This window comes from Acinonyx jubatus, chromosome C2, assembly GCF_027475565.1.
Source record: "Acinonyx jubatus isolate Ajub_Pintada_27869175 chromosome C2, VMU_Ajub_asm_v1.0, whole genome shotgun sequence".
Taxonomy (NCBI): domain Eukaryota; kingdom Metazoa; phylum Chordata; class Mammalia; order Carnivora; family Felidae; genus Acinonyx; species Acinonyx jubatus.
This window is the reverse complement of record NC_069384.1, coordinates 151,092,863-151,120,407: the sequence shown is the minus strand read 5'-3', so window position 1 is coordinate 151,120,407 and position 27,545 is coordinate 151,092,863. Positions and strand designations below refer to the sequence as shown.

The following is a 27,545-nucleotide window of genomic DNA, read 5'->3' as shown; positions in this document are numbered from 1 at the left end:
TCTACACTACCCAGGGCATTCAGTCTTTTTTAAAAATCAGGTGGGGGCTCCTGGTTGGCTCAGTCAGTTAAGCATCAAATTTGGCTCAGGTTATGAACTCATGGTTTGTGAATTCAAGCCTTGTGATGAGCTCTGTGCTGACAGCTCAGAGCCTGGAGCCTGCTTCGGATTCTGGGTCTCCCTCTCTCTCTCTGCCCCTCCCCCACTCACATTCTGTGAGTGTGCGTGTGTGTGTGTGTGTGTGTCTCAAAAATAAACATTAAAAATAAATAAATACATAATCAGGTGGACATATGTGCAAATACAGAAAAGTCTCTAAGATATATCAAGGGTAACAACGAAAGAAGATAACTCTCCTAAACAAAGCCAATTACATATGTAATAAAAAATTTGGAGGAGGACATACAGGAAACCACTCACAGTGGTTGCTTGGATTAGGGGGTGGGAGAGTAGAAAAGGGAAAAGGCTAGAAGTCTATTGTGGAAAGAAGGCTTCTTTTGCACCATATAACATTTAAACTGTCGTTATCAATTTTTTAAACTCCCACAAACATCTACTGCACCCATGAAGTGGGCATTCTCCTTCCGGGTACGCATGCCATGTCTTCCCCCTTCTCAACCACTTGTACCTACTGCTCTCCTGACCCAAACAAAAGCACACAAAAGCAAAGCTCAGAGTTCCCCCAAGAAACAGAATCCTCTCTCCAGCCCCCACCAGATAAAAAAATAATAGAACAAATGAAAAAGTAACACTTATGCCAAACCCAGTTTTTAGCCAATATTTGATTCCTTTTAAATCTAGCCTAATTTACTGTAGGGCAGAAAGTTTTAAAAGTCAAAGTGCAATGTGCAACGCAAAAAAATCATTTCCAAAGGTGTCTATCTTAAAAGGAAAAATGGAGAAAAAGGGCAAATTTTGCTCAATACCTTCCTTCTGAAATTTTAAAAGTTAAGTTTTGAATGACGGTCATAAAGCCTATTGTTTGCAAACTGGATAAGGTAGTACGTTTTCCTGGTTAAAGGTCCATCTCTCCATTCAGAGTCTCCAGAAAGCAATCAACTACCCACAAGGAAAAGACTATGAAATGGCCTCTATTTTGTAGGTGCAATGGATAGTGCTCCTCTGGTGAAGACGGAAGAACTGTATTTTCTCTTAAATGGTCCTCATCAACATTCCCAGATGCTGCAGAGAGAATTTCTTTTTCTTTACATCATCAATTCTGTCCCTTTTCACACTAGGAGCAGGATAAACAATTCACAAAGAGCTTTGCAAGAAACAGCTCTCATTTCTAGTAAAGATCTGTTTTTGGTTTTGTTTTGAGAGAGAAAGAATCTATTTGCCAAATATACCCCCATATCACTTTTTTCCTTCATTATGGAGATGCTTAAATCATAACAAAAGAAGGCTTCTGTTTTTTAATTATTATTATTTTTATTATTATTTAAATCCAAGTTAGTTAACACATGGTGTAATAACGATTTCAGGAATAGAATTTAGTGATTCATCACTTACGTATAACACCCAATGCTCATCCCAACAGGTGCCCTCCTTAATGCCCCTTGCCCATTTAGCCCATCACCCCCACCCAAAATCCATCCAGCAAACCTCAGTTTGTTCTCTGTATTCAAGAGTCTCTTATGGTTTGTCTCCTTCTCTGTTTTTATCTTATTTTTGAGAAAGAAGGCTTCTCTTGTATGTCTACCTATCAAGACTGTTAGTTACGGTGGTTTCCACAAGGGATTTTCCAAAAGGGAACCTGTTCACTGGGAACTGAAACTCCTAATTAAGTTACTATTAGCTGGACAAAAATCAAAAGCAACATTAGGGAACACTCTGTATATAAGAATGGATAAGAAAATGAGATGCCAAAATTTAACCAAAGAATTAAAGGAATCTGGTAAGCAAGACCAACTTACCATTACTTTGTAAGTAATAACTAAGGTTCTCTATAAATGAAAATCAAGGTAAAATAAGCTGAATTCCAAAAAGAAAAGGAAAACAAGGTTAAGAGTATCAAGTATTCTGTGATTCAAAGTTATTTCGCTTAACATTTTTAAAGCCAAAAATGATCAAATTACACTTGAGCAATAAAAAGTTATTTCTAGTTTACAATGAATTCATTCCAATAATAAATCACAACCTCAATACACTTTCTTCTGTAACAGAACTTATGTAAGAACTCGGTATAGTCTCATTCCACATTTTTGAGGATTTGCAAAATAGGTGAGGCCTTTCACTCAAAAGACTACTTTGTAACTATGGATTCTTTCAGTAAACTTTTTTATATCTTTTCACTGACATTTATTTTGTTTCTAGACATCTTTAATTATCTTCTCACATCTGGCCAAAAAAAAAAAAAAAAAAAAAGGAGTGGGGGTAAAATTACCACAATATACTCAGGAACTAACAAACTATTCTGAAGCCAAACATTTTGCAAAAGTTCAATTAGGATTTCTTTATCACACTTCGTAACAATAAATACCTACCAACAAACCTAACAAAGCATAACACAACACTTCATAGAAAATGACTGAAAGCTTCTAATTAAACAGGCAGTAACAAACTTCTAGCTTTCCTCTCTATTCCAATCCTAAGATCCGTATCAATGATTCACAGCGTGACCTAACTTTCTAAATGAATCACTTTCTGAAATTCTTACTCCAACGTGAATCTAACACCAGGTCATCATCTCTACATTTGTTAAACAGAGGATAAACAGAAGTCAAGCAGGGTTCATTCGTCAAGACGCCCAAACCACAGCACACCTCAAGTCTTTGCCAACTAACTTTTATCTGCAATTGCACCCTTATATACAGATTCATCCCCAAATAAAATAAAAATGTTATCCTGGGGGGAAAAAAATGTTATTTTAAACATTATGAACTCGCCCACCCGTACCCCGTTCACCGTCCCTCTGGTTCCATTTACTGCATCCACGTTCTCTTCCCATTGTGAGAACATAAAGTAATGGCTACTGTCCTTACATCTTCTCTTTCACCCAATTAAACTACTCTGCAGTTTTTGTTTATGGCAGAAATGCTGAGTCATTAAATGGAAACTCAAAGAAAATGAGCTACAAACAGTTAAAGTTTAGGACACAGTATTTCCCTAGCCGTTTCTCGGCAGCCTGGTATTTGTATCTCCCTCGGCGGAAAAGTAGAGCAAACACTTGAACTTTTTTCCCCTCTAAGAGAGGCAAAGAGGTGCGTTTCCATAGGTCCGCCAGCTTCCTGCTGGGTATCCACAGGCAAGAGAAGCAGGCCTGACTGGAGCTGTATAACTTAACGATCTGGGTGTGAATAACGCCACATATTAGTCAAGCATTAACCCTGACACTCCTAGCAAGCGCCTGTTATGCCCGCGCTTCAGTTCGGGTCAAGGAGGAAGAAAAAAAAAATCCCATAAAAATGCTACGCCCTCCGCCGGCCTGACACCGTTCGCTGGGGTGTCGCGCTGGGGAGGAGATGAAGGAGCCCCGAACACCGGAGGCAAAAGGGACAGCGGCCCGATGTAATTTCTTCCATAAAGGGAGAGACCCTTGCCCCCCGGCGCAGACGGAGGGTGTGCGTTAGAAATCAGGCGTGCTGCCGGCGAACGCGGTAGGCGGGGGGCGACCCCGACCCGGAGCCGGCAGGGAAGCCCGGCCCCCAGCAGGGGTCAGCGGCGGCGCGGGTCGCACGGGCTGCAGGCCGAGCAGGGGCCTCCGGGGCCGGCGGGAGAAGCGGTCCTTACCTGTCCCTGGGCGCGGACTGTGACTGCGGCGCCGCCCGGGAAGGGCTGGGGCGCGCGGGTCGGCCGCCGGCACCCGGACGGGCGAAGAGCGAGGAGCGGAGGGCGAGGGGCGCGGACGGCGGACTGGCTCCCAGGCTCCCGCAGGCTTGCCCGGCCGGACGCAGCAGCTCCCGGCGCCCGCAGCGGGTCGCTCAGTCACGCCGGCGGCCCCGCGGCGCGGTGGCTCACACGGAGACAGCGGGAACCGGCCCCCGAGAGGAGCCGCAGCCCCAGCGGCAGCCGAAGGAGGCGAAGGAGGGGCGGGGCCACAGGGTCGGTGACCCGCTCACCCGGAAGCAGTTGCGGCGGCGGCGGCGCCGGCGCGCGCTGCGGGACAGGCGGGTGCGCGGCCTGGCGAAAAGACTGCCGGCTCTCCCGCGGCCGGCTGCGCGGGGTGCCGGGAGCAGCAGCCCCCGCCGCGACCGCTGCGAGCTGCTGGCGCCGCGCCGGAGGGAGGGCGGCAGGGTGCGACCTCCGGTGGGCGGAGGCCCGGGCGGCCTAGAGGTGGCTTCTCGGGGCCCGCGGAGGACCGGGGACCGGGAAGGTGAACGGAGGCGGTCGCCCGCTCGAGGCTGCACCTGCCCTGATCGCCCCTAAACTGTCCGGCCTAGTGGGCTTGGGTAAGTGGGCCGGGCGGCGGCTCCGACTGCAGGGAACGAGCGTGCGAGAGCGAGCGGGTGTAGCGGCAACGCTGAAAGCCCTGTTTCCAAAATGAAAACCCGTGATTTTGAAATGATTTCCGGAGAAGGCGGGCGGCGGTGGTTTGGGGGAGGGGGGAGGGGCGGAGATGGCGGGATATGGAGGCAGTTAAATAGCTGCCAGACCCGGACCTGTCGTTCATTCCAGAAGTGTCTCTTGAGTCTCTTGAGACTCAGCAGGTTCAAGGCGCTGGAGGCAGACCCAGGGCCTTGCTCTTTGGGAAGCTTACCTTCTAGTGGAGTAGAGAGATTTAAGCAGACAGACAAGGTAAAGACGGATTGTGGCAAGGCTATGCCATGCGGGAAATACAGAAGAATGATGCGAGGGTTGAGTGGGCGAGACCCCCTTTTTCGGGATAGGATGGCTAGAGAACCTCTGGAGGGAGGTGATAGTTGAGCTGCTTCCTGAGACAAAGGCATGAAATGACAACTTAGACACAGTTTTACAGCCGGGGACTGTAGGTTCCAGAACTGCTGCGTAAGGCCGCGGATTATGGTAAAAACCTGTCTCCCAAAGCCTGCTTCTTTTTTTTTTTTTTTTAATTTTCCTTTTAATGTTTATTTTTTGAGAGAGAGAGAGCGCGCGCAAGCGGGGGAAGGGCATAGAGAGAGAGAGGGAGACCCAGAATCCCGAGCAGGCTCCAGGCTCTGAGCTGCCAGCACAGAGCCCGACTGTGGGCTCGAACTCACAAACCCTGGGATCATGAACTGAGCCAAAGTGGGACGCTTCGCCGACGGAGCCACACAGGCGCCCCCTCTAAAGCCTTCCAAGGGCTCTGTCCTGTCCACTCCTTCAGTTTCGAAGGGCTTGCTCCCCCTTGGGAGTTGTTGGGGTCTGGGACTGTGACTTCTTAGCGGAGGTTCAAGGCAGGAATTAGGGAGCTTTGGTGTGTAGACAGACATCAACAGATGCTTGAAGGCAAACAGCCCCGAAAGACAAATTCTTTAACCTTTTACCGTTTCTTTTCCCACGTCACTTTTCCTGAAACCCATGAGTAAACATTAAAACTATGATTTTTACCTGGGAGCTTACTCCTCCCAAAAGATGGAGCTCTGTTATGATCTGAATAAGAGAATTAATGACCTATTTTGCTAAATCAGTTAAAGACAAAATTAAAAGCGGACTTGCGAAGAGAGGACCTTTTCAGGTTATAACGCATTACCTGAATAATACCAAAAAACCCAATAATGTTTATTCAATATTAGTTTATATAACTGCATAATTAATGGGACGATTGTTTGGATAATAATAGTGGGATTAGAATCTCGAGCCCTTTTTGCTTACTCCTCGGCCATTTGTTTTGGTTCATACCAAACTAACAGAAATATTTTGTTGTGTCTTCTGGGAAAACTGGGAGCGAGCTCACACTTCTTGCTGCCTACTGTTTGCACAGCATTGTGCTAGGCATTTAAATACATTATCCCTTTCAGGACTGGGACCAACCTTGAGATACGGGGATTATTATACCCGTTGTCATAAGGAAGACATAGTCGCTGGAAGGGTCAGAAATTAAACTCTAACTGATGAACTCTAATTAACTCTAGCCCTAATTCCCCTTTTGCACCATGTGCTATACTCTAATATTTAAGAAGGAAATATAAGTCAAGTGTCCAGCCAAGCAGATTTGTATGTTGCTTTTAGAATTTTGTTACAAAAATAAGCTTTAAGGTCGAGTGATACGAGGCAATGTTGGAGCGAGCTTCTCTGCGTTTTTACTTCTCCCTCTAAAGGATATTTGCCATCTATTTGACACCAAAAAACAACTCTACTTGTTTTAGGAGTTCAGAATGCCATGTGTCTTTTGGTTGGTTGGTGGTTTTATGTGAGCAGAAGAGAGCGCCAGCAGGGGAAGGGCAGAGGGAGAGGGGGAGAGAATCCTTAAGCAGGCTCCAAGCTCAGTGTTGGAGCTTGAGCTCCAAGCTCAAGACCTTGGGACCATGACCTGGCGGAAATGAAAAGAGTCAGGCGCTCAACCTGCTGAGCCACCCAGGCACCCTCGCCCTGTGTCTTTTAAATGCTCCCAATAATGTGATAAATGATGACACTAACATTATGTCATTGCAAGGGGCTCCTGCCCAACTGTGTCAGTCTGCATTCTTTCACAAGTAGCCTTTCCTTGCACACAAAGTGACTTCTTTCTGCCAAAAATACGTTCCCAGATTTTTATGGAATATTCTGACATGTGAATGCCCCCAGGTCTGTGTAGGCTGGCTGCTCTAGAGACATTTAACGGATGAAGGAAAATCTTGCAAGTGTTTATATGGTTTTGAGGAATGAGGTAGTAGGATTTGTACATTTTTGTTTCGTTCCTATCAGATCCTTCACGTTTTTCTTTGATGATGTCAAGAAATAAAACTTTTCCTTTCTCAAGAGCAGTCGTTTTTTGTGGTTTTCCCAAAATTCAGTTGTGTTTTGCACACATAGTACTACGTGTTGCTCGCTGCACATTTCCAGAAAACATCATTAGTTCAGACATTAAAAATAGGATGCAACTTTTCAGAGCCTAATGTTTTTATTAATGAGATGTGTGTGTCTGTCTTTTTCATTTTGGTTAACTCCTTATAAACCTATGGGAATCTGGCAAAGCAAGTCTTTGACTATGTATATTTAAGTTCTCGTTCTAAAAATCCCTTCTTATCTACATTTACTGTTTCTCCTGCTGTCTTCTTTTCTTATTTTATTTATGTGTTTATTTCACTTTTTATTTGGAAATAATTATAGACTGGCAAAAGGGTACAAAAATAACGCAGCGAGGTTACCCTCCACCCAGGTTCACCCTCTGGCAGCATCTTGCTTACCCATAATACATTATTAAAACTAGAAAATTCACATCTTGCTATCTTCTTTAGGTTTTTAGTTTCTTTTTAAGTTTCATTATGTCGAAAATTACCATTTTGTAACAATTCATTTGTACCGTATTTGATTTGGCTCTTCTGCCTTTCCCAGATTAACAAATGACAAAGTCCGTAAGCTTGCCACAGTGCTCCTCTGGAATTACAAGCTTACTACGACAATTCTGTGTTTCAGCACGCTTAAAAGGAAGTCATTTGTAAGATTTTTGGTTTTTTCTGCTTATACTGCTCCATGTCATTCTGCCCTAATAAACCTGTAAATTTATACAACCTGTGTATGTGGGTGTTTTAATATATCCTTTGACCACTGAAATGTTTTCAAAGAGGTTGCTATTAAAGTAAAAAGAAAAATAATGCAAAGCTTTTTCATTTGACTGAGGGGAAAACTTTCTAGTGCTTTCTTTCCTTCTTTCTTTCTTTCTTTTTTTCTTTATTTCTTTCTGTCTGTCTTTCTGTCTTTCTTTCTTTCGAGAGGGAGAGAGAGCGTGTGTGCGCCAGCAGGGGAGGAGCAGAGACATGGGGAGAGAATCCCAAGCAGGCTGTGCACTGATAACGTAGGACTTGATCTCAGGAACCACGAGATCATGATCTGAGCTGAAATCAGGTACCCCTGACTGGGGAAAAAAAAAGTTTCTAAACATCTAACTATCCAAGTGAGAATACGAGGCATGGTCTGTTGGTTCAGAAGCCAGATCTCACTTCTGGCTCATTCTGGCTCTAAATGAAGTCTAGCCAGCTCACCCTCTACTCCACCAGAGAGTAAACAAAGGAAAGAAAAGAAGTTGATGAGAAGAGAGAATTTGGGATTTGGGGTAGGTATCAATTATGTATGAATGCCTCATCACAAATAATCAAGTGATAGCCCTTATGCGTTATATATTTATTGTAAATAAGTAGTCAAACGCTCTTCCTTCTTTGGCTTGTTTAGCAAATGTATTCGTCTACTGTGTACCAGTTGCCCAGTTAGACGCTGGTAACAGAGACACAACAGGATCTATTTTTTTAAGGAGTATTAAGCTCTTACTATGTGCCAGATACTTCATAGACGCTAGGGATCCAAAGGGAAGTAAAAAGAAAGCTGTGTTTTCTTCTCGTGAAACTTCCTGTCTGGTGAGGGAGACAAATTATCACACAAAAGTAACTTTATAATCCCAATAGGTATTACTAAGGGTAGAGAAGTGGTGCCTGAGGGCATTAAAGTGGAATTCTACCAAATCTGGGGTGTCAGAAATGGCTTCTAGCAAGAGAATCTTTGAGCTAAGATTCAAAACTGCCTCTTAGTGAACTTGATACAGAAGCACAGGAAGAGCAAGGAAAAACAGAGTCCCAGAGACCGAAAAGAAACGAGGGAGATAATGTGAGAGGGATCTAGAGAATTAAGCAAAGACCCACCAGGCAGGGTCTTACAGGTTTGGTAAGGATTCTTATCTTTGCTTCTGAAGTGATACAAACCAATTTAAGAGTTTTTAGTAGGAGTGGCATCAGATTGGTGTTTCCAAAAGCTCACTCTGGCTTCAGTGTGAAGAATTCACTCTTTAAGTATGTCCTGAGTACCCACTATAAGCCAGGTTACAGTCTGCACACTGAGCGTGCAGCAGTGAACAAAACAAAAAGATTCCCTAACTTTGAGGATCATATTATAGACAATACACAGTAGTATATAAGATAGTAGTATCTAAGAAGCTCTATAAAGAAATTTGGAATCCAGGTGAGAATAAAAAGGTAGGGTGGTGGTGCATTTTATTAGCTTGAACCATATGAAGCTCCTGATCTTTTTTACATTGTTTTCAACTCAGAACAATATTGGGTTCCTGTGGGTTAAACATGGTTGGATGACATTAAATTGTTCAACCTAATACTTACTTGGAAGAGTCAGAGAAGACCTCTAATGAGGTGATCCAAAGAAAGAGGCAAGCCATTCACATACCAAGGAGAAGAGCATCCCAAGCAAAGGGACAGCAAGTGCAAAGACCCTAAAGCAAGAATGTGCCTGCCGTGTTTGAGTAAGCAACAAGGAGACCATTGTGGCTGCAGGGTAATGGTCAACGGGGAAGAATGGTAATAGGGACCAGATCATAGAATCTTGAAGACCATGGTAAGAAATTGGCTTTTCCTTTTTGAATGAGGTAAGCTGTTAGAGAGTTTTGAGCAAACGAGCTACACAATCTGTCATCTTAACAGGACCGTGCTATTAATAGTGGACTCTACAGATAGTGGGTATACAGATGGAGCATTATAAAATCTTTTCACCTTTTACGTATGTCTGAAAATTTACTTCATAAAATGAGACTGTTGTAGCTGCTCTATTGTAACTAGACTTTAGAGGGCCAGTGATGAGATCAAGAAGACCAGTTAGTCTACTGCAATAATTCAGGCAGCAGTGGAGGTATGAAGAAGTGGTTAGTTTCTGAATACGTTTCGAAGATAGAGCCAGTAAGATTTGCTAATGGAATGGATTTCATATGCAAGAAAAAGAGAAAAGACCACCTGTAAGGTTTTAGACCTGAGCAACTGGAAGGATGCAGTTGCCATCTACTGAAATTTGGAAGACAGTCTAGGTCACGCAAGTTTGGAGGAAAAGACTTTTTCTGGACATTTGAGATGCCTATTGGTCATCGAAATGGAGATATCAAATAGGCAATTGGATACACAAGTCAGTAATTCAGAGGAAACATCCAGAGAAGAAATACAAAGATGTGGATCTACCTAAAGACTAGGGATATGAGGACCAGTGCCTTGAGAATTTAATGGAAATAGTTGGGAGTTTAGTCTAAACCCTCTTTTGTTGTAGGTTGGTTTTGTTTCTAGATAGTTGTCTTTATATTGTCATTCTGAACACTTAATATACATACTGTTTGCAACTCATTTGTGTTCTAAAGGGTTTTGTTTTTTAATGTTTTCATGTCTTTCCAAGCAGATTTTACATTTCTTTAAAAAAGATTTATTTTAGGGGCGCCCGGGTGACTCAGTCGTTTAAGTGACTGTGGGTTTCAGCTCAGGTCGTGATCTCAGGGTTTCATGAGTTCGAGCTACGCTTCAGGGTGTGAGCTGGCAGTGTGGAATCTGCTTGGGATTCTCTCTCTCCCTCTCTCTCTGCTCCTCCCCGACTTGCGCCGTCTCTGTCTCTCAAAATAAATAAATAAACTTAATAAAAAAGATGTTTTCTTTTGTACACTTCACACTGCCATATCCCTAGAAAACTTTTTTTTTTAATATTAGAACGAGAGAGCACAAGCAGGGGAGAGGGTCAGAGTGAGAGAGAGAAAATCTTAAGTAGGCTCCATGCTGAGGGCTCAATCCCATAAGCTTAGGATCGTGACCTGAGTCAAAATCAAGACTCAGATGTTCAACTGACTGAGCCACACAGGCACCCCCCTAGAATACATTTTACAATGCTTATATAATAAACTATTCCAATACGGAGTTTTTTATTTCTTTAGTTGTTACAAAGCATCAATTTTCTTATAATTTAGACACTTCTAGCTGTCCTGTGAAAATAAGGGTAGAGTTAGAACTTTCGATCTACTGCCACTCATGCCCATTTCAAATCAGACAAAAGAGAGCCTTCTGAGAAACAAAAAGCAGCAACAAAAAAGGCTCAGCTCTCCTCCATGTTGCCTTTATACTCAGACTTCGTGTGGCCGCAAAATGGTTTCCAACAATTTCAGGTCTACATCCATCCTCCTCCAAGTCCAGCATGAGAAAGATCCTTCCTAGCAGCAGTCCCTGATTCACTAATTAAACCGACACAGATCCCATCCCCAGCTAGGAAAATTTTATGCTGTGATTGGCCAAATATGAGTCACATGCTTCACTTATGTTTCACCCAAAGAACATGGACTGTAGGAGAGGAGTGGTTCCCCAGAAGAAAAAATGGGATGCTGTCAACAAAATAAGGAAATGGACACTGATGGCCAGAAAATAATACGACCTCTACAAATTAACAAAGGCCTAAAGCATTCTTCCAAAGCTTTTAAAAGAAGTAATACCATTGGGGTGCCTGGCTGGTTTAGTCGGAAGAGCACGCGACTTGATCTCAGGGTCGCCGTGAGTTGAGTCTGAGCTCCGCTTTGCGTGTAGAGATTACAAAAAAAAAAAAAAGAAAGAAGGAAAGAAAGAAAGAAAGAAAGAAAGAAAGAAAGAAAGAAAGAAAGAAAGAAAGAAAGAAAAACAAAATGTCATGGCACTCATTTTGCATCTCTTCCAATTCTATACACAATACTGCATTTCCCTTGTATCGTTAGGCTGTCATATATTCATTTGTCGTTGATGAGTGAATGTCACAAAAAGTAAATAAATGCATGAGCATAAAAGTTAACCAGCTGGAAGGGGCAGTTTTTCAGCACATCACTTTCCAGGGTACTCACACCTAGGTATTACAGGTAGTTTCCTGTCCTACAATTCTTTCCTGTTGTCAGTCCACCTGAAAAATATTTATTAGCCCTCAGGACCCTGGGGGCAGGGTGGCTACTATCTAAGACGCCTCAGAAACCATTGCAGAAGCAAGTGACAATGAGTCAGCTTAAGTTTATCTTCTTGGAGGACATTTGCATAGTGTGGAGTCTTGAAAGAAAAATGTATGTACAGATTTGTTTTCAGCTTCTTTTTGGTTTCACCATTTCCATTCCCTTGTACACTAATAGGTTACTTTCCCCACAAGATGTTTAACCTAACTTATATGGCATTTTTATCCTTTTAGATCAAATTTTGCTGCAGGAAATGGATAACGTGTTGGCTCTCTGTATTATTCTGGAATTTCGGATGGCTTCTCCAGTTTGCTGCTTCCCTGGACACCAAACATAACATTCCCTGTTCTAGGACCTGCTTCAAGTTGGTCATAAGACTGGCAGAAAGTCAAACCAAACTAAATGAATAGTTATTGAAGTTAATCTCACGTCCTGGAGCTGTGTGTGCTATGGAATAGCCTGCTGTTATTACCAGGCATAATGCTGATCAGAATCACTGCTCTGTGGTCTTGTTCATCAGAATTTCATGTTTGGAAACTAGATTTGGGTCTGGTTACTGTAAAAATAGATATTATGATAATGGAATATAGCCGTTAAAATTTCTATTGCAGGAGAAATTAGCCATGTATTTAAATGTAGGAGTATGTTACTAAACAATATGTTCAAGATGATTCCAGTATTGTTTAATGTTATACAGACATAGACAAATACTGGGAAAAGGCACTCAAAGTTAACCTTAAGGAATGGAGGTACCAGTGATTTCATTTGACTTGTTTACTGTTCAGAATCTTCCTAGATGAAATGTACTACATCTATACTCAGATAATTTTTAAAGGAATCTATTTTTCATACCAATACCCCAGAGTCAAAATATGCAACAGATACCACTAAAAAGTGGTAAATTAGGTCTACCTAAAAAGGTCTTCTTAGGATTCTCGCCACTCAAAAACCATTGTAGATTTTGCTCTTGTCTTGCATGCATCGTTTTTTTTTTTTCTTTCACTTTAAAAATTCATGTACTAGATGCTAGGAGGAAATGAACGGTACAGGTGCGGCTTCTGCCCTCTCGGAACTAACTAGGTGTCTGGGGAAGATAGAACAAGCCGACAGAAACAATCTAGCATGTCACAGTCAAAAACACAGTTTCATGCCTACTCCATTAAAACACCAAACCCTCCTTTTTACACGTCAAATTCCGGCTTTGGCACGTCAGCTCACAAACACATTGAACTCGCATGCTGGCACTCACTGTCGGCCATTGCTTCAGCTTGAGCCACGTCCCCATTGTCCACAAACTCATGTTCAATTACTAGAGTACTAGTGAGTTATTTGGGTATTACTTTGCTCTTATTTTAGAAAAGTGTAATTGCAAATACTAGTCATTGAACATGTAGGTCTTATAAAAGTAATTTGAATGATACAAAGATGGAAATCATTGTGTGCCCGGAACTGAATCTAGCCTCAGTCAGATACTCAGACATTCATGAAATGAAGTCCAGTAAACTGAGTGAAACTAAAGAAGAAACTCAGAGAACAAGTATAAGATCCCGGAAATAATCATAGTTAAATTTTGTGGCTAAAGTTTTGGTATGTTCAGAGATTTTGATCTTAATTTTTTAGTTCTGTTAAGAAAGGATTCCCCCTAAAACAATAAGTTTACTGTTTGATTTTTAAAGTTTTTTAATGTTTATTTATCATTGAGAGAGAGAGAGAGGTAGCACGAGTGGGGGAGAGGCAGAGAGAGAGGGAAACACTAAATTTGAAGCAGGCTCCAGGCTCTGAGCTGTCAGAACAGAGCCCAACGTGGGGTTTAAATTCACGAACCATGAGATCATGACCTGAGCCAAAGTGGGAAGCTTAACCGACTGAGCCACCCAGGCATCCCTGATTTTTAGGTCCGTGGTCAGTTATGCTTTATGTTTGAAAGTTGGAAATGGCCTGTGGTGGCTCACCGTTGCCTACAGAATATATTTTAAGTCGTTTATCACATGAGTGATGTTAAAATCCACAAGTTCATAATGACACTGAGAAAAGAAAATATACATATAAGTCACCTAGAAGTTGGTATAGTAAGTTGCTACATTATATGGTAACGACGATTGGTAAATAAAGGAAAAGAATCAAGCATTCTGCTTCTCTTATACAAATTGCATTTTAGGGTAACCAGAGTTGTAAAGGGCAAGCCCTTTTGTATACAGTATTTCCAACTGATAAAGGTAAGAGAAATGACAAAAGACCATTTTTCAATCTCCTAATAAAATAATAGACAACACCTGAACCCACTGATCAATTTTAACATCACTCAGAGTCGAATGACCATACATCATATGCTTCCTGATGTGGTGCGATCAAAATATGCTGAATCACCTATGCAGTATTTTTGCCACTCCCCAAATATTTTGAGTTTAAATCCAATAAAGGCTCTAAATGTAACAGTTTATGAGGAGAAGGGAGAATGAATAATATAGGAAAGTGTAAAACAACACCAGAGAAGATGCAATCAACTAAACCCAGACTGTGGAAAGTTCTACAGCACAAATGACAGGATTTCTTCAACAAATAAGTTATCTTAAATTAAAGAGATTAAAGGCGTGCCTGGTGGCTCAGTCAGTTGAGCATCCGACTCCTGATTTCAGCTCAGGTCATGATCTTACAGTTCGTGAGTTCGAGCCCTGCTTGGGGCTCTGTGCTGACAGCGTGGAGCCTGCTTGGAATTCTCTCTCCTTCTCTCTGCCCCTCCCCCACTCATGCTCTCTCTCGCCCTCTGTCTCAGAAATAAATAACTTTAAAAAAAGAGAGAGATTTAAGAGACCTAATAACCAAGTACAGCGTGTGGATCCTGATTTGACAAACCAGTTATAAACAGACATTTTTGAAACAGTTGGGAAACTTGACTAGAGGCTGGATATTAGGTGGTAGTATATAATTTTGTCTTTGTCATAACGATGCTTTCGAAAGCAGTCTGCTAGAGTCGTATACTGAATAAGGATGAAATTTCGATGATCTCCAGGGGGAAGGGGAGGAGTGGCAGAAGAAATGAAAACAAGATTAGGTGAGGATTGTTTAGTGTTAAAGCAGAGTGATGGGTCCGTGAGGTGAGAACTGGGGTTTAATACCGCATTCTCTATTTCGTGTGTATGTTTTAAATCTTCCGTAACTCGAAGTTAGATTTAAATCGGTCAATACCTACATACTTAACACGCAAATGTACATAAAGGCTTTAGAGCATTTTGTTTCTACACCCAACTTATTCCCTGGGGAACTGACTGAGTGAATGAATACAAAGAACTGTAATACTAGGATCCCTGAGCCAGTTGGTGTGGGTGCACCCTCTAAATGTGTAATCCCGAGGAAAGGAGCATCTCCTTTTCTTTCTTGTGGAACCACCGAGGGGAAGTGTCCCAGTGATGGCCACAATGAGGACAGGAAGCACAATCCAAGTCCCTTTCTTCCGATGGCTTTTGTGTCCATAGGCGATCAACGTAGTGGCAGCTAAAGTCCATGGTGACACTGGAGCTTGGGTCTGAGTTATTTCAGACTGGTGCTTCATTCGGTATAAGGACACTGCTCTCAAAAACTGCGGGCAACTGCAGAGGTTGACAAGGGCATTGCTTTCCAAGGTAATAGCCTTGGAACGCTCTGGAGTCAGCGATGACACTGGGCTCCCAGCTACTACAGCGGTTAGGGTAACCCCTTCCAGAGCAATCAGCCATGATTGTGACTGCTGTCATTCCTAGACGGACAGAGGAAAGGGCGATGCGTGGGACAAGAAGACAAGAGTTCTTGGAGCGCCTGGGTAGCTCAGTCGGTTGAGTGACCGACTTCAGCTCAGGTCATGATCTCACGGTTTGTGAGTTCAAGCCCTGCGTCAGGCCCTGTGCTGACAGCTCGGAGCCTGGAGCCTGCTTCAGATTCTGGGTCTCCCTCTCTCTCTGCCCCACCCCCCTCATGCTCTGTCTCTCTCTGTCTCAGAAATAAATAAACATTTAAAAAATTAAAAACAAAAAAAGACAAGAGTTCTGGACTTCCCGCTGATCTAGACATGTGAGGCCTACATTGACACACCAGAGGCATCCCTATGTTGAATCACTGAGTGTTCATCAACTGGTGAAGCAGGATTTATTCATTGCCCTGTTCTTGAATTGCATGATTGTATCATTATATTTAATGGCAATAAGTCTGACTATGACTCAGAGGTGTGACTTGAAAATTCCTCCCACTCCCTTGTCCCTTGTGTAATCTTGGGCAGGTCGTTCTTCTGGAAATTTGGGTAATAATACCTTGCTTCTCTACCTCCCGGGTTGTGTTGAGGATCTGAAGACATAGTATGTGGAACTATAGTTTTTGTAAGCTATCAAATGCTATACAAATGTAAGGCATCATTACTACTGTAAGTGACTAGGTGATCCATATCTTAAAGCCCCTTATTTTCTTTGATTCTGTGTTAACAATTAATGTTTAATTAGTACATTATAAAATTAGATAGTCAAGAAACAACTACAGAGAAGTTTAGCATATAGTATGATCTTTCTACTTTCTTCTATGTTACATAGGAATTCCTAGAAATAGGAAGATCTTATCCAGTTATATCCTTTATATATATACATTTTTTTCCTAATTATATCCTTGAATGCATGCTCATTAATTTAGGAGACAAACAAATTGCTCTATGTCTCATTAATAATGCTTATTACTTTACAATCTCAATTTCATAAGTCAATATTTCTTTTGTCCAATAATATTTTAAAAACTGGGGGACTAGAGCAGAAGTTGACAAACTGTAGCCTGTAAAACAAATCTGGCTACCACTATTTTGTATGGCCTGCAAACTAAGAATTGTTTTGACATTTTGGAATATTTTTATTTTCTATTTTCTTTTAGAGAGCACATGAGCAGCGGAGAGGGGCAGAGAGAGAGAGAGAGAGAGAGAGAGTCTCAAGCACGCTCTGCGCCAAGCCCCTTGAATTTTTTTTAATCAAAAGAAGGATATGAAATTCATTTTAGTGTGTATTTATCAGAACACAGCCACATTCATTCAGTTATGTACTGTCCATGGCTGAAACGGCAGTTGACTAGTTGTGAGTGAGACCGCATGGTTCACAAAGCCTAAAGTATTTACTATCTGGCCCTTTATAGAAACAGATTCAAAAGGACATAAATTTAAAAATAAAATTTCTGGGGCACCTAGGTGACTCAGCACGTGAAGCGTCCAACTCTTGTTTTCAGCTCAGGTCATGATCTGACAGTTGTTGAGTTCAAGCCTCCCCCCGGGCTCTGTGCTAACAGCATGGAACCTGCTTGGGATTTTCTCTCCCCTCTCTCTCTGCCCCTCTCCCCCGCTCACATTCTCTCTCTCAAAATTAAAAAAAAATTTTAATTTTTAATTTTTTCAGTATTTATTTTTTAGAGAGAGAGAAAGAGAAATACAGAGTGTGAGTGGGGGAGGGGCAGAGAGAGAGGGAGACACAGAATCCGAAGCAGGCTCCAGGCTCTGGCTGTCAGCACAGAGCCCAATGTGGGACTCGAACCCACCAACCGTGAGATCATGACCTGAGCCAAAGTCAGATGCTTAACCAACTGAGCCACCCAGGTGCCCCAAAATTAAAAAAAAAAAAAAAAAAAAGTTAAATGAATCTAAAAATAAAATTCCTAATTTGCTAGCTTCCCCCTGGGATAAATAAACCTGGGATGTGTGGATTTAAATTATGCACAAGCAATAAGAGAAACTCAAAGTTATGATTTCAATATGCAATGATTGTTTTTCAGTCAATTAGGAAGAACTTATAAAATATACTTAATAAAATATAAATAGAATACAATTAAGTTCTTAAAAATATGTTCCCATTTTGTTCATTGCTGGTGGCAAAGCAAAGAGAATAAGGAGGACATCTATTCTCTGATTAATACACAATAGAAACTGACTCTGGCTAAGGGGAAAAGGGAGTTCGTTGGAAAGAGAATTATCAAACAATCCCAGAATTGATGGGAGAGCTAGAGATCATAACGTTTGGAAGGACAGGAGTCTGGAGAGCTCCACATCCTCAGCAGGAAAAGACCCTGCTTTCAGGGCATTTCCATAAGACTTGAGGAGACTTCCATTTGAGTTTTGGGGAGAAATAAACCAATGGGCCTCATGTAAGGCCCACAGAGTAACATGATTGGGAGTCTTTCTTGAATCACATGATTGGAATGGAGAAATAAAGAGGAAGTCAAAAAGGAGAAGGGGGGCGCCTGGGTGGCGCAGTCGGTTAAGCGTCCGACTTCAGCCAGGTCACGATCTCGCGGTCCGTGAGTTCGAGCCCTGCGTCAGGCTCTGGGCTGATGGCTCAGAGCCTGGAGCCTGTTTCTGATTCTGTGTCTCCCTCTCTCTCTGCCCCTCCCCCGTTCGTGCTCTGTCTCTCTCTGTCCCAAAAGTAAATAAAAACGTTGAAAACAAAATTTAAAAAAATAATAATAATAATAATAAAAAAAGGAGAAGGGATTCCAGGCAGACAAAAACCAACAGGTGTGCTCACAGAAAACTTGTCAGGAAACATGGGCTTTCATGCCAACTTTAGAACCAAATGGGTGAATGTGAGAATAAGTCATCTTACTGGTCTTCACTTAGGGGTACTTCCATTATATGTTAGCACAAAAGAAGGGATACAATTAGACTACCTGCCATAAAACTATTCATTGGCCACAGAACATAAAATTATTACCCTGGGAACAATAGTTTTTAAGTTCATGAACAATATCTTCCAAAGGATCAAATAGAACGATAATTGTGTGACCCCATCACCACTTTTATTCAACATTGCACTCGAGTTTTCAGCCAGTGCAATAAGACAAGAAAGTGAAAAAATAAATATACAACTGTAAAGGAAGAAAAAGAGAACATTTTTTGCAGAAAGTGATTGTATACATGTAATATTCAAAAGAATATGTGTTATGATAATTAATAAGTGAATTCACTTAAGTCACTAGATGAGGGTCAATTTACAAAATTTGATTTTACTTCTATACCAGAACATAGCAACAACAAAAATAAAATGGTACTATTTATAATAGCATCAAAAAAGCATTAAATATGTAGGAATAAATGTAATGAAAGATGTGCAGCCAATTTCCTCAAATTATCTGTAGGTTAATGCAGTCTAAGTGAAAATCCCAGAAGACCACCCCCTTTTTTTTGTGGCTGAAATTGGCAAACAGATTCTAAAAATTTTAAAGAAATGCGAAGGGTGAACCGTAGCTGAGGCAATTTTGAAGAAGAAAAACAAAGGAGGATCTATGCCACCTGATACCACAACCTAGTAGGATAACCAACTGTCCTAGTTTGCCTGGGACTGAGGGGTTTTCTGAGATGCAATACTTTCTGTGTTAAAACACAGAAATTTATATATGTCAAAGCATTCTGTTGTATACCTTAAACTGATACAAAATTGTATGTCAATCATATCTCAGATGGAAAAGGGGGTGTGTGCAGAATGTACTGGGACAATGAGGACAATCAGTCACTCTAAGACATAGTATAGCACTAGAATTATTAAGATAGTGTGATACTGGCACGAGTATAAACAAACAAACCAATGAAAGAGAACAGAGAGACCAGAAATAGACTCACATGTGTTTTAGACTCATCAATAGACTCATCTATATGGGTTTTATCATCTTACTATGATAAAGATGGCACAACAGTAGTTGGGAAAGGATGATCTTTTCCATAAATGGTGCTAATTGGGTATCAATATGAACAATATGGTGGGGGGCGGGTGGAACCTCAACTCCTAACTCATAATACAACAAATAAATTTCAGATAAATTGTATTTCAACATGTGAAAAGTGGAGTAGTAAAGCTTTTAGGAAAAAAAATAAGAGGTTATCTATATGACCATGACATGGACAAAGATTTCCTAAATAGAAAACATAAAATGCTAAACATTAAGAAAAAAATTGCTAAGTTGGACTAAATTAAATTTAAATACTTGTTTTGTGTTTTGTTAAAGATTTTATTTTTAAGTTATCTCTATACCCTACGTGAGGCTCAAACTTACAACCCAGAGATCAAGGGTCACATGCTCTACCAACTGAGCCATACAGGTGCCCCAAATACTTGTTTTCATAAAAAAAATTATTTAAGAAGGGGCACCTGGGGTGCTCAATCTGTTAAGCAACCAAGTCTTGATCTCGGCTCAGGTCTTAATCTCATGACTTGTGAGTTTGTGTCCCAAGTCAGGCTTTGCACTGAGTGCGGAGTCTGCTTGGGATTCTGTCTCTCCCTCTCTCTCTCTGCTTCTCCCCTGCTTGCTCTCTCTGTATCTCTCTCTCAAAATAAATAAATAAACTTAAAAGAATTATTTAAGAAAATATTTGAAAAGCAAATTAGGAACAGAGTGATTTTATATATATGTGTGTGTATATATATATACGTATATATATATGTATATATAGTGACTTCATATATATACACATAGTATATATGTAATTATATATTATAACTACATATTTGTATTGAATATTTTATTCAATATGTATTTCAAACAAATAATATAAATATGCTAATATTTATTTTTAAATATAAAGTTATATACAATACATAATAAATATATATTTTATATATTTATAATTAATAATGCTTTAATTATAATATAATAATGTTTTTTATATTAGCATATAATATAATAATGCTTTAATTTATAATATAATAATGCTTGTATATTTATGTTTATATATAATTATATATATTATACATGTAATGTAATTTTTACATGTAAATTACGTGTATCTTCTCCAACTCTGTATATAGGTATCTATATCTACACCTATCTATATATTGTTTGTTAGATATATATCTGACAAAAGCCTCATATACAGAATATATAAAGCATTCCCATAAATCAATAAGAAAAAGACATGAAATGGTGCTTAATTTTATTCGTCATCAGAGAGATGCAAATTAAAATCACTAAGGGATAATACAGACAGTACCAAGTGCTGGTAAGGATGGGGGGCAATTAGAAATTTCATACCTTATCAAAAGCAGTATCCAATGGTACAACCACTTTGGGAAACTCTTTGGCAATGTCTACTAAAGCTCAACACGTGTATACCCTACTACTTACAGATTCCACTTCTAGGTACACACATACCGAACATAAACCCTCCTTAATGAGTTTAGGCTTGGAGTCACACATTCAAATGCATACAGAGAGAGGTCAGGCAATAATATCGATTGTGGTAGACAATACAGAGTATCAGGGACTGTGGCAAACCGTCTGCACTCCCTATTGTCTATCACAAATGACGCTACTTGGCCGGCCTATCTCCCTCTGCATTTGAATTTGTGATCCCAAGCCTAAAGCCATTAAGGAAGATTATGATTAGTGCCTGGGAAGCAGGCACCCTCCTCACTGAAGAAGAAACGCATCTGGCCACAGCTCTGCACACTGTCCAGAAGGGCATAATCAGTGGACGTGCTACAAGGACATACGCCGGACGCTATCTGGCATAGCTGCCCTTCGCTCTTCCGTTCACTTACCTCTGCAAACAGCCCCTGCCGCCATGTCTAGACCTCAGGTTTCGACCTTTCTCTCTCAATGGCTCATTGCTCTTGGGTGGACACCTTACCCAAGCCGTGCTTGGATCTAGTCGGTGATCTGCCCAGATCTCTTTGCGAGGGCAGTGCACCATCCGCAGTGAATATTGGCTGCTAGCAGCTCACAGCTACTTAAATAGCGTTGCCCCAAAATGCTTGAGAAACTGTGCCCACAGCCAATAACTGATGGACGGGGGGTGTACAAAAGGCAAGCGCCATTGCTTCAAGGGGGGCTGACTCTCTAGACTCCACCGCAGGATCCCGCTGAGGCCAGACTAGCTCCTGCTTCATCCCGCCCCCCTCACTGCCTTACACGGTTCTGCTGAGGACCCTCCCCACAAAAATCACCTGCACCAGGATCGCTCTGCTTGTGGGGAGCCTGAGCTAACACACGGGACGCGTGAGATCTTCTCTCCCCGAAGAGCCAGAGGGCCCCGGGCAGGCCGAAAGCATTGTATCGATGGCAACACAACCACAAACTCCCGAGCTCCAGTCCTTCCCTTGCCGAGCTGTGGTTATTCAGTTTTCCTCCCATTTCATAAAAGCCCCCAGGAGCTTTCCGATTATCCCCCTTTTTGTTTAAGTCAGCCAAAGTCCATTTCTCTGCCCTGAAACCAGTATAACCTTAACTAATGTGATGGGTAAGCCAGGCCTGACCTAACATGGCTTTGGAAATATGACCCAATGCTTTGTGGGATAACATCAGTTGGAATCCTGAGGGAAAAAAAATGAATTGATTAGCCTTCCCATTCCCTTGGCATCAGTAACTACAAGTACTGCTGGGCACGCTCCCCATCTTTTAATCCTCCCAGGAATTTGCCTTGCTACGGAGCTAATAGTTACCCAAGACTATGCTTCCCTGAGACCTTCTGGATTCCCTGGAGGCAAGAGAAACTAAATTCCTTCCACTGGACATCATCCTCTCGCATTTCTCTTTGTTTCCAGTGCTGTCCAGGAGGCTCGAGCATCTCTCTGAGACTTCGTATCCCTAAACCGAACTCTCCTACACCCCCCTGCTCTCTGCGCGTACACGTGTGCGTGCCTACGCGGTTCCTTTGCGTACATGTTAGGAAGGCAGGAGGAGGGGGTGGGGGGGAGTCACAGGCCGGCAGTAAGAGTTCAAATCACTGAACTATGGGTTGTAAAGAAAGGGTGACACGATACAAGCCTGATTAGTTCCGCTCAGAATTGTTCACTGATTCATCAGAAAATGGATCCTTCTGCCCCAGACTCCGACTCTCCCCTCTTAACAGTCAAAGGCTTGTGGGAGCCAGTAATTGTGCGTCTACGGCAATTCTATGTAGTTTAGCCCAAGACGAATTGCTCCCCAGGCCAAGCGTGGATCTGGCTCCTGTGGTCCCAGGTGAGACCCTGCAGAGGGTCGAGTGAAAAGTTGGTAAGTCTTTCTAGCTTGCTCCCAGTGACCGGTAGATGCCATAAACCAATGGTGCCCTGGTCTCGGAGTGTCTACAGGGAAGGTGTTTTTGGTCCACACAGTACCTTCGCAAAGGTGATTTGGGCCACACAGGGCTCCCAGCTCCACAGTTTGTCACAGCTCCCAACTCTCCGTATCGTCTATCACCGTCGACATTGCCTGCCTGGCTTATTTGTGTGGGCACTGGAGTCTGTGACCCTAGGCCTAAACCCATTAGGGAAGATCATGTTCAGTGCCCAGGAAGCAAACCTTCTCCTCTCTGAGGAAGGAGCAGGAAGATTAGGAGAAGGAGGCTTCCTGTCAGAAGAGGGAAGGCCCCGGGTTCTAGGCAAAATGAGCCAGAGTCTCTTAGCACCATGGAGAGTGAGAAGAAGCAGATTCCACAATTCACTTCGGTGCCCTGCTTGAGTCCAAATGTCTGAGGAGGTGGGGAAGTTACAGAAAAGGCTACTTTGGAGGAACGGTGTGCCTAAGACGGGAAAAAGGTGTACGTAAAGACCTGAGGTCACGGTGAGGAAATTTTCTCTCCCAACCACCCATTTGGTTTTTCCCATGTGATTCATCCACTGAAGAGATATTTATCAAACATTCATTATGTGTCAGGCATTGTTCTAGGGGCTGGGGTTAAGGCGTTGATCAAACTTTTGTGGAGCTTTTTTCTTTTTTAATTTCGTTTATTGTTTATTTATTTTTGAGAAAGAAAGAGAGAGAGACAGAGTGTGAGCAGGGGAGGGGCAGAGAGAGAGGGAGACACAGACTCCAAAGGGGGCTTCAGGCTTTGAGCCGTCAGCACAGAGCCCGACGCGGGGCTCAAACTCATAAACTGTGAGATTATGACCTGAGCCGGAGTCAGACACTACACTTGATCTTAACCAAAAGGCCGAGAAATGATTCCGAAGTCAGACACTTAACCGACTGAGCCACCCAGGCACCCCTGTGGAGCTTTTTTTAAATGTGGTCTCTCTCTGTCTCTGTGTCTGTCGGTCTGTCTGTCTGTCTCTCTCCATCTTTTCATCAAGATTCTGAACTGTTTCCAAATACCACCACCATGCTTCACCCCTTGGGATAACTTGAATACCCCTTTGCCTTGAGCAAGTTATAGAAAATTGTCTTCCCTTCACATACTTCTAGAATGATAGGTCTGAAAAAGCCACAAGGGCTGATGAAGGCCTCCCACCTCCAGGAAATGGAGACCCAGATGGGGGATATAAGCTCCAGCAGGTAGGATCTTGGTCTCTCTGGTCACTGCTACGTCCCCAGCATCACCCGGTACACAGTAGGTTCTAAATACCTATTTCTTGAGTGAATGAATGAATGAACACCAAACTAAACAGTTTAGGGGCGGAGCTGGCCCCTGATGCACGTGTCCTGAATTTCTGTCCAGGCTCGTTCCCAAACTGTAGGTTAGCAAAGGGAAAGTCAGTTGTTTTCATAAGGCTTTAAACAAAAAAACTAAGTTGAGAAAAAGAAGCATAAAGGAAGATTCATTGACGGGGACACTTTCAGAAGCACACATGACCATGTGTCAAGAGGAGCCTGACCTCATGGAGGCTGCCTTGAGCTGCACGTGGTTTACAGAAATTCCCCCAGAGCTTCTTGAACTGGTTGCTCTTACCTCGGGATAGGTGCACTGGGGTTAAAGGGGTTCCCAGGGAAAGCTTCCTACTTACCTAGAGCCCCTCAGCTCCTTGGTGCCCTGTTCTTCCACCCAACATGCACCAGGTCACCCAGCCGTTACCTGACTGATGGTGAGGCTCTGAGCAAACATATGGAATTAGGAGCCTCAGCTCTTGGCTTGTTTCCAGACTTTGGAGGAAGACAACATACATGCTTCTGAAACAAGGCCGATGATGGCCTTGATAGTGGTTTTGCTGCACATAATTTAAATGATGACCAAAGGTAAGACAGGTGGGCGAGAGGCCATCATGAGGGAGGGAAGACAGCAATGTGGGTCTAAGGCTTGAGAGAATGAAGAAAAGGTTGTGGGCCTCATGTCTGATCTGCTCAGCCTCCCTCCCCACTTCTGGTTGTGGTACTTCGATTTACCACCACCCCCCCAAAAAAAACAAAACTGCCCCAACCCATTGCCTACAGTCTTGGTGGGATCGTCCATTAAAGTGCTGTGGCCAAGGGGTATGTGTGACCAAGTGACCCACCAGGCCATTCATCCTCTTTCTTCCAGGAATTTGAATCTTGAGCACAGAAACATAAGGGTAGGACATCTAGCCTGAGGGAAGTTCCCTGAAAGGACCATCGGTTAATTCCTGCTACCGGACTGACTCCGTAGGTACCCAAATTCCTCTTCTTTCAAGGGCCTGCCAGCTCAGATTCTGTAAATCCTGTGAGCTTTCCCATATCATTCCAGTAAGGCCTTTTAGGGTCAGTTTCTGTTGCTGGCAACCCAAGAACCCTGCCTTGTACAGAAAGTTTCCTGGAAAATGTGGGGTGTGAGCTGACCCAGCGTACCGCCGCAAAGGATGTGGGACAGACTCCAGGTGAGGAGGACAGTATCAGCAAAGCCTCTCAAGAACTCTGCTTGGCCTGGTTCAAGGCAGACGTCAGGGGAGGGAGCGTGAGAAATCAAGTGGGAGACGTGAGGTGGGGCTGGCGTGGGAAAGCCCTTTCCTACTCATCTTTCTTCTGTTCCCACAATGCTGTTGGATCCACTGCTGGGCCATGATCTGTGAGAGCTGCACATGGAGGGAGAGCCAGCCGGCACAGGTGGGCTGGGGGTGAAATTGGGAATGGGCCAGGGGAGTGGGTCTTGCTGGGCAATATCACCCGTCTAGTGAGTTGAGGCAGCAAAAAAGTTGGGAGCCCCGATGAAGGGAAACAAGAACTATGGAGGAGGTGAGAATATGAGGAGGTGGTGATTGTCAAAGAATAGAAGGGACTCCTGAGTCAGTCTGCCTGGGTCTGAATCCTGCCTCCATCACTGACTTTGTGGGAGCGAATTCCTTACGCAGTCCCTACTTCAATTTAATGTAGTGGCTGGCCAATAACAAGCCCTCAGTAAGTGGTGGTTATCATTATTATTATTATTATTGTCAATAAAATTTGATTCTATGAATCCAAATTGTTGATTATCAATTATTATCACAAATTAAACTTCAGATTCAAAGCCACAGATTGTCCCTAAATGCGCAGCCACCCACACCCAAAACACAGTTACATTTCAGAAATGCCCCTGAGGCCCAGCCTGACATCACCAGAGACATTATACCTGAGACGAAGCCAATGAGATATCATAAAAGAAAAGATCCAAGAGGCAGAGAATTCTACTATCGTGTTAAAAGGGAAATGGTGGTCTGAGACACAGCATTATGCAATAGGCAGGGACCCGGGTGACTGGCAGAGTTTGGACAATGACATAAAATACTTCCCTTTCTAATAAGATCCTTGGAAAATAGATACAGATATGGCCCATACTGCTTCAACAGGAGAATGTTGGTCCGGGAAGTACCCAGTGAGCCTAAGGAACTAGACTTGAAAATGTAATTGCATGATTCCCCAATATGCTCTCTCTCTCTCTCTTAAGAAATTAATAAGTAAAATAAAACAAAATAATCTTATGTATCACCGTTCTAGAAGATGGGAATGATGGGGAAGATGCTGGTCTGGGAGTTAGAAGTTCTGGATTCCACAGAGTCTGTTAGGACTTATTGTATCTGAGAGGATTTATCCTCTTAAAGCCTGACTTTCCCATATTAGTTCCCATACCATGAAAAAAAGAAAAAGAAATAAAGAAAAAAAAGGCGGGGCAGGGTGGGGGGGGGGGCCCCTGGGTGGCTCAGTCGGTTAAGCGTCCGACTTCCACTCAGGTCGTGATCTCAGTAAGTTCGAGCCCCACATCGGGCCCTGTGCCGACAGCTCGGAGCCTGGAGCCTGCTTCGGATTCTGTCTCCCTCTCTCTCTGCCCCTCCCCCACTCGCTCTCGGTCTCTCTCTCCTTCTCAAAAATAAATAAAATGTTTAAAAAAATGTTTTTAATTAAAAAAAAAAAAGTAGTCCCAGGCCACGGCACACACACTGCTCCTCACACCTTTGTGCACTTGTGACTGTGGCCCACTCTGTCTGGAGCACCCTCATCCCCCTCCCGGAGTGGGGAATGGGCGACAGGATGGGAGGAAGTGTTGCACTTTTATTTATTTATTTTTATATTTTTAAACATTTATTCATTTTTGAAAGACAGAGAGAGACAAAGCGCACACGGGGGAGGGGCCGAGAGAGAGAGAGAGAGAGGGAGACCCGGAATCCGAAGCAGGCTCCAGGCCCTGAGCTGTCAGCAGAGGGCCCCTCCCGGGGCTTGAACCCACAAACGGCGAGATCATAACCCGAGCTGAAGTCGGACACTTCGCCAACTGAGCCACCCCGGAGTAGTTAGGGAGGGTGTCACTGAGAAGGTGACCTGTGAGAAAAGACTTGAAGAAGGTCACGGACGGAACTATGGGATCTATGGGCAAAGAGGACTCCAGGTAAATGGCAGAGCCCCTGCAAAGGCCCTGAGGCAGAAGCATTTCTAGTGTGTGCAGGACAGAGTGGCTGTAGCAGAATAAACACGGGGTTTGAGAGATAAGCAAGGCAGACCGTGTCGGGCCTCATGGGCCCCCATAAGACATTTGACTTTTACTTTGTGTGAAACATGAAGTCATTGGAGGGTCCTAAGCAAGAGAATGACGTGATCTGACTCATGTTTTAAAAGAATAACTCTGGCTGCTGTATTGGGGGTAGATCACAGGGAACAG

The 27,545-nt window shown here is 42.9% G+C and overlaps 2 protein-coding genes across 23 annotated transcripts in view; one reads left to right on the top strand and one right to left on the bottom strand.

Moving 5' to 3' along the window:
* LRRFIP2 (LRR binding FLII interacting protein 2) overlaps positions 1-3,873 on the bottom strand; it is a 105,938-nt gene extending 102,065 nt beyond the window's left edge. For 17 of the 22 annotated variants that reach the window (XM_027040632.2, XM_027040638.2, XM_027040637.2 and 14 more), the window contains exon 1: positions 3,733-3,870. The gene's annotated coding sequence lies outside the window, so the exon portion shown is untranslated. Of the gene's footprint in view, positions 1-2,898; positions 3,386-3,732 lie in introns of those variants that run through there. The other 5 variants (XM_053221708.1, XM_027040633.2, XM_027040634.2 and 2 more) reach the window with 2 other exon arrangements.
* LOC106982631 (cuticle collagen 39-like) lies at positions 565-6,842 on the top strand. The gene is made up of 3 exons (XM_053221913.1): positions 565-588; positions 3,604-4,391; positions 5,901-6,842. The coding sequence occupies exons 1-2, from the start codon at positions 565-567 to the stop codon at positions 4,366-4,368; spliced, it is 789 nt and encodes a 262-aa protein (XP_053077888.1). The 3' UTR covers positions 4,369-4,391; positions 5,901-6,842.
* Positions 6,843-27,545: the final 20,703 nt, after the last annotated feature.

Excerpts from the sequence above, each read along its gene's own strand:
- LOC106982631 (XM_053221913.1), top strand. The coding sequence starts at position 565 with ATGAAGTGGGCATTCTCCTTCCGG. Across the intron at positions 589-3,603 it reads AGTGGGCATTCTCCTTCCGG|GCGGGGGGCGACCCCGACCC; the intron begins GTACGCATGCCA and ends CGAACGCGGTAG.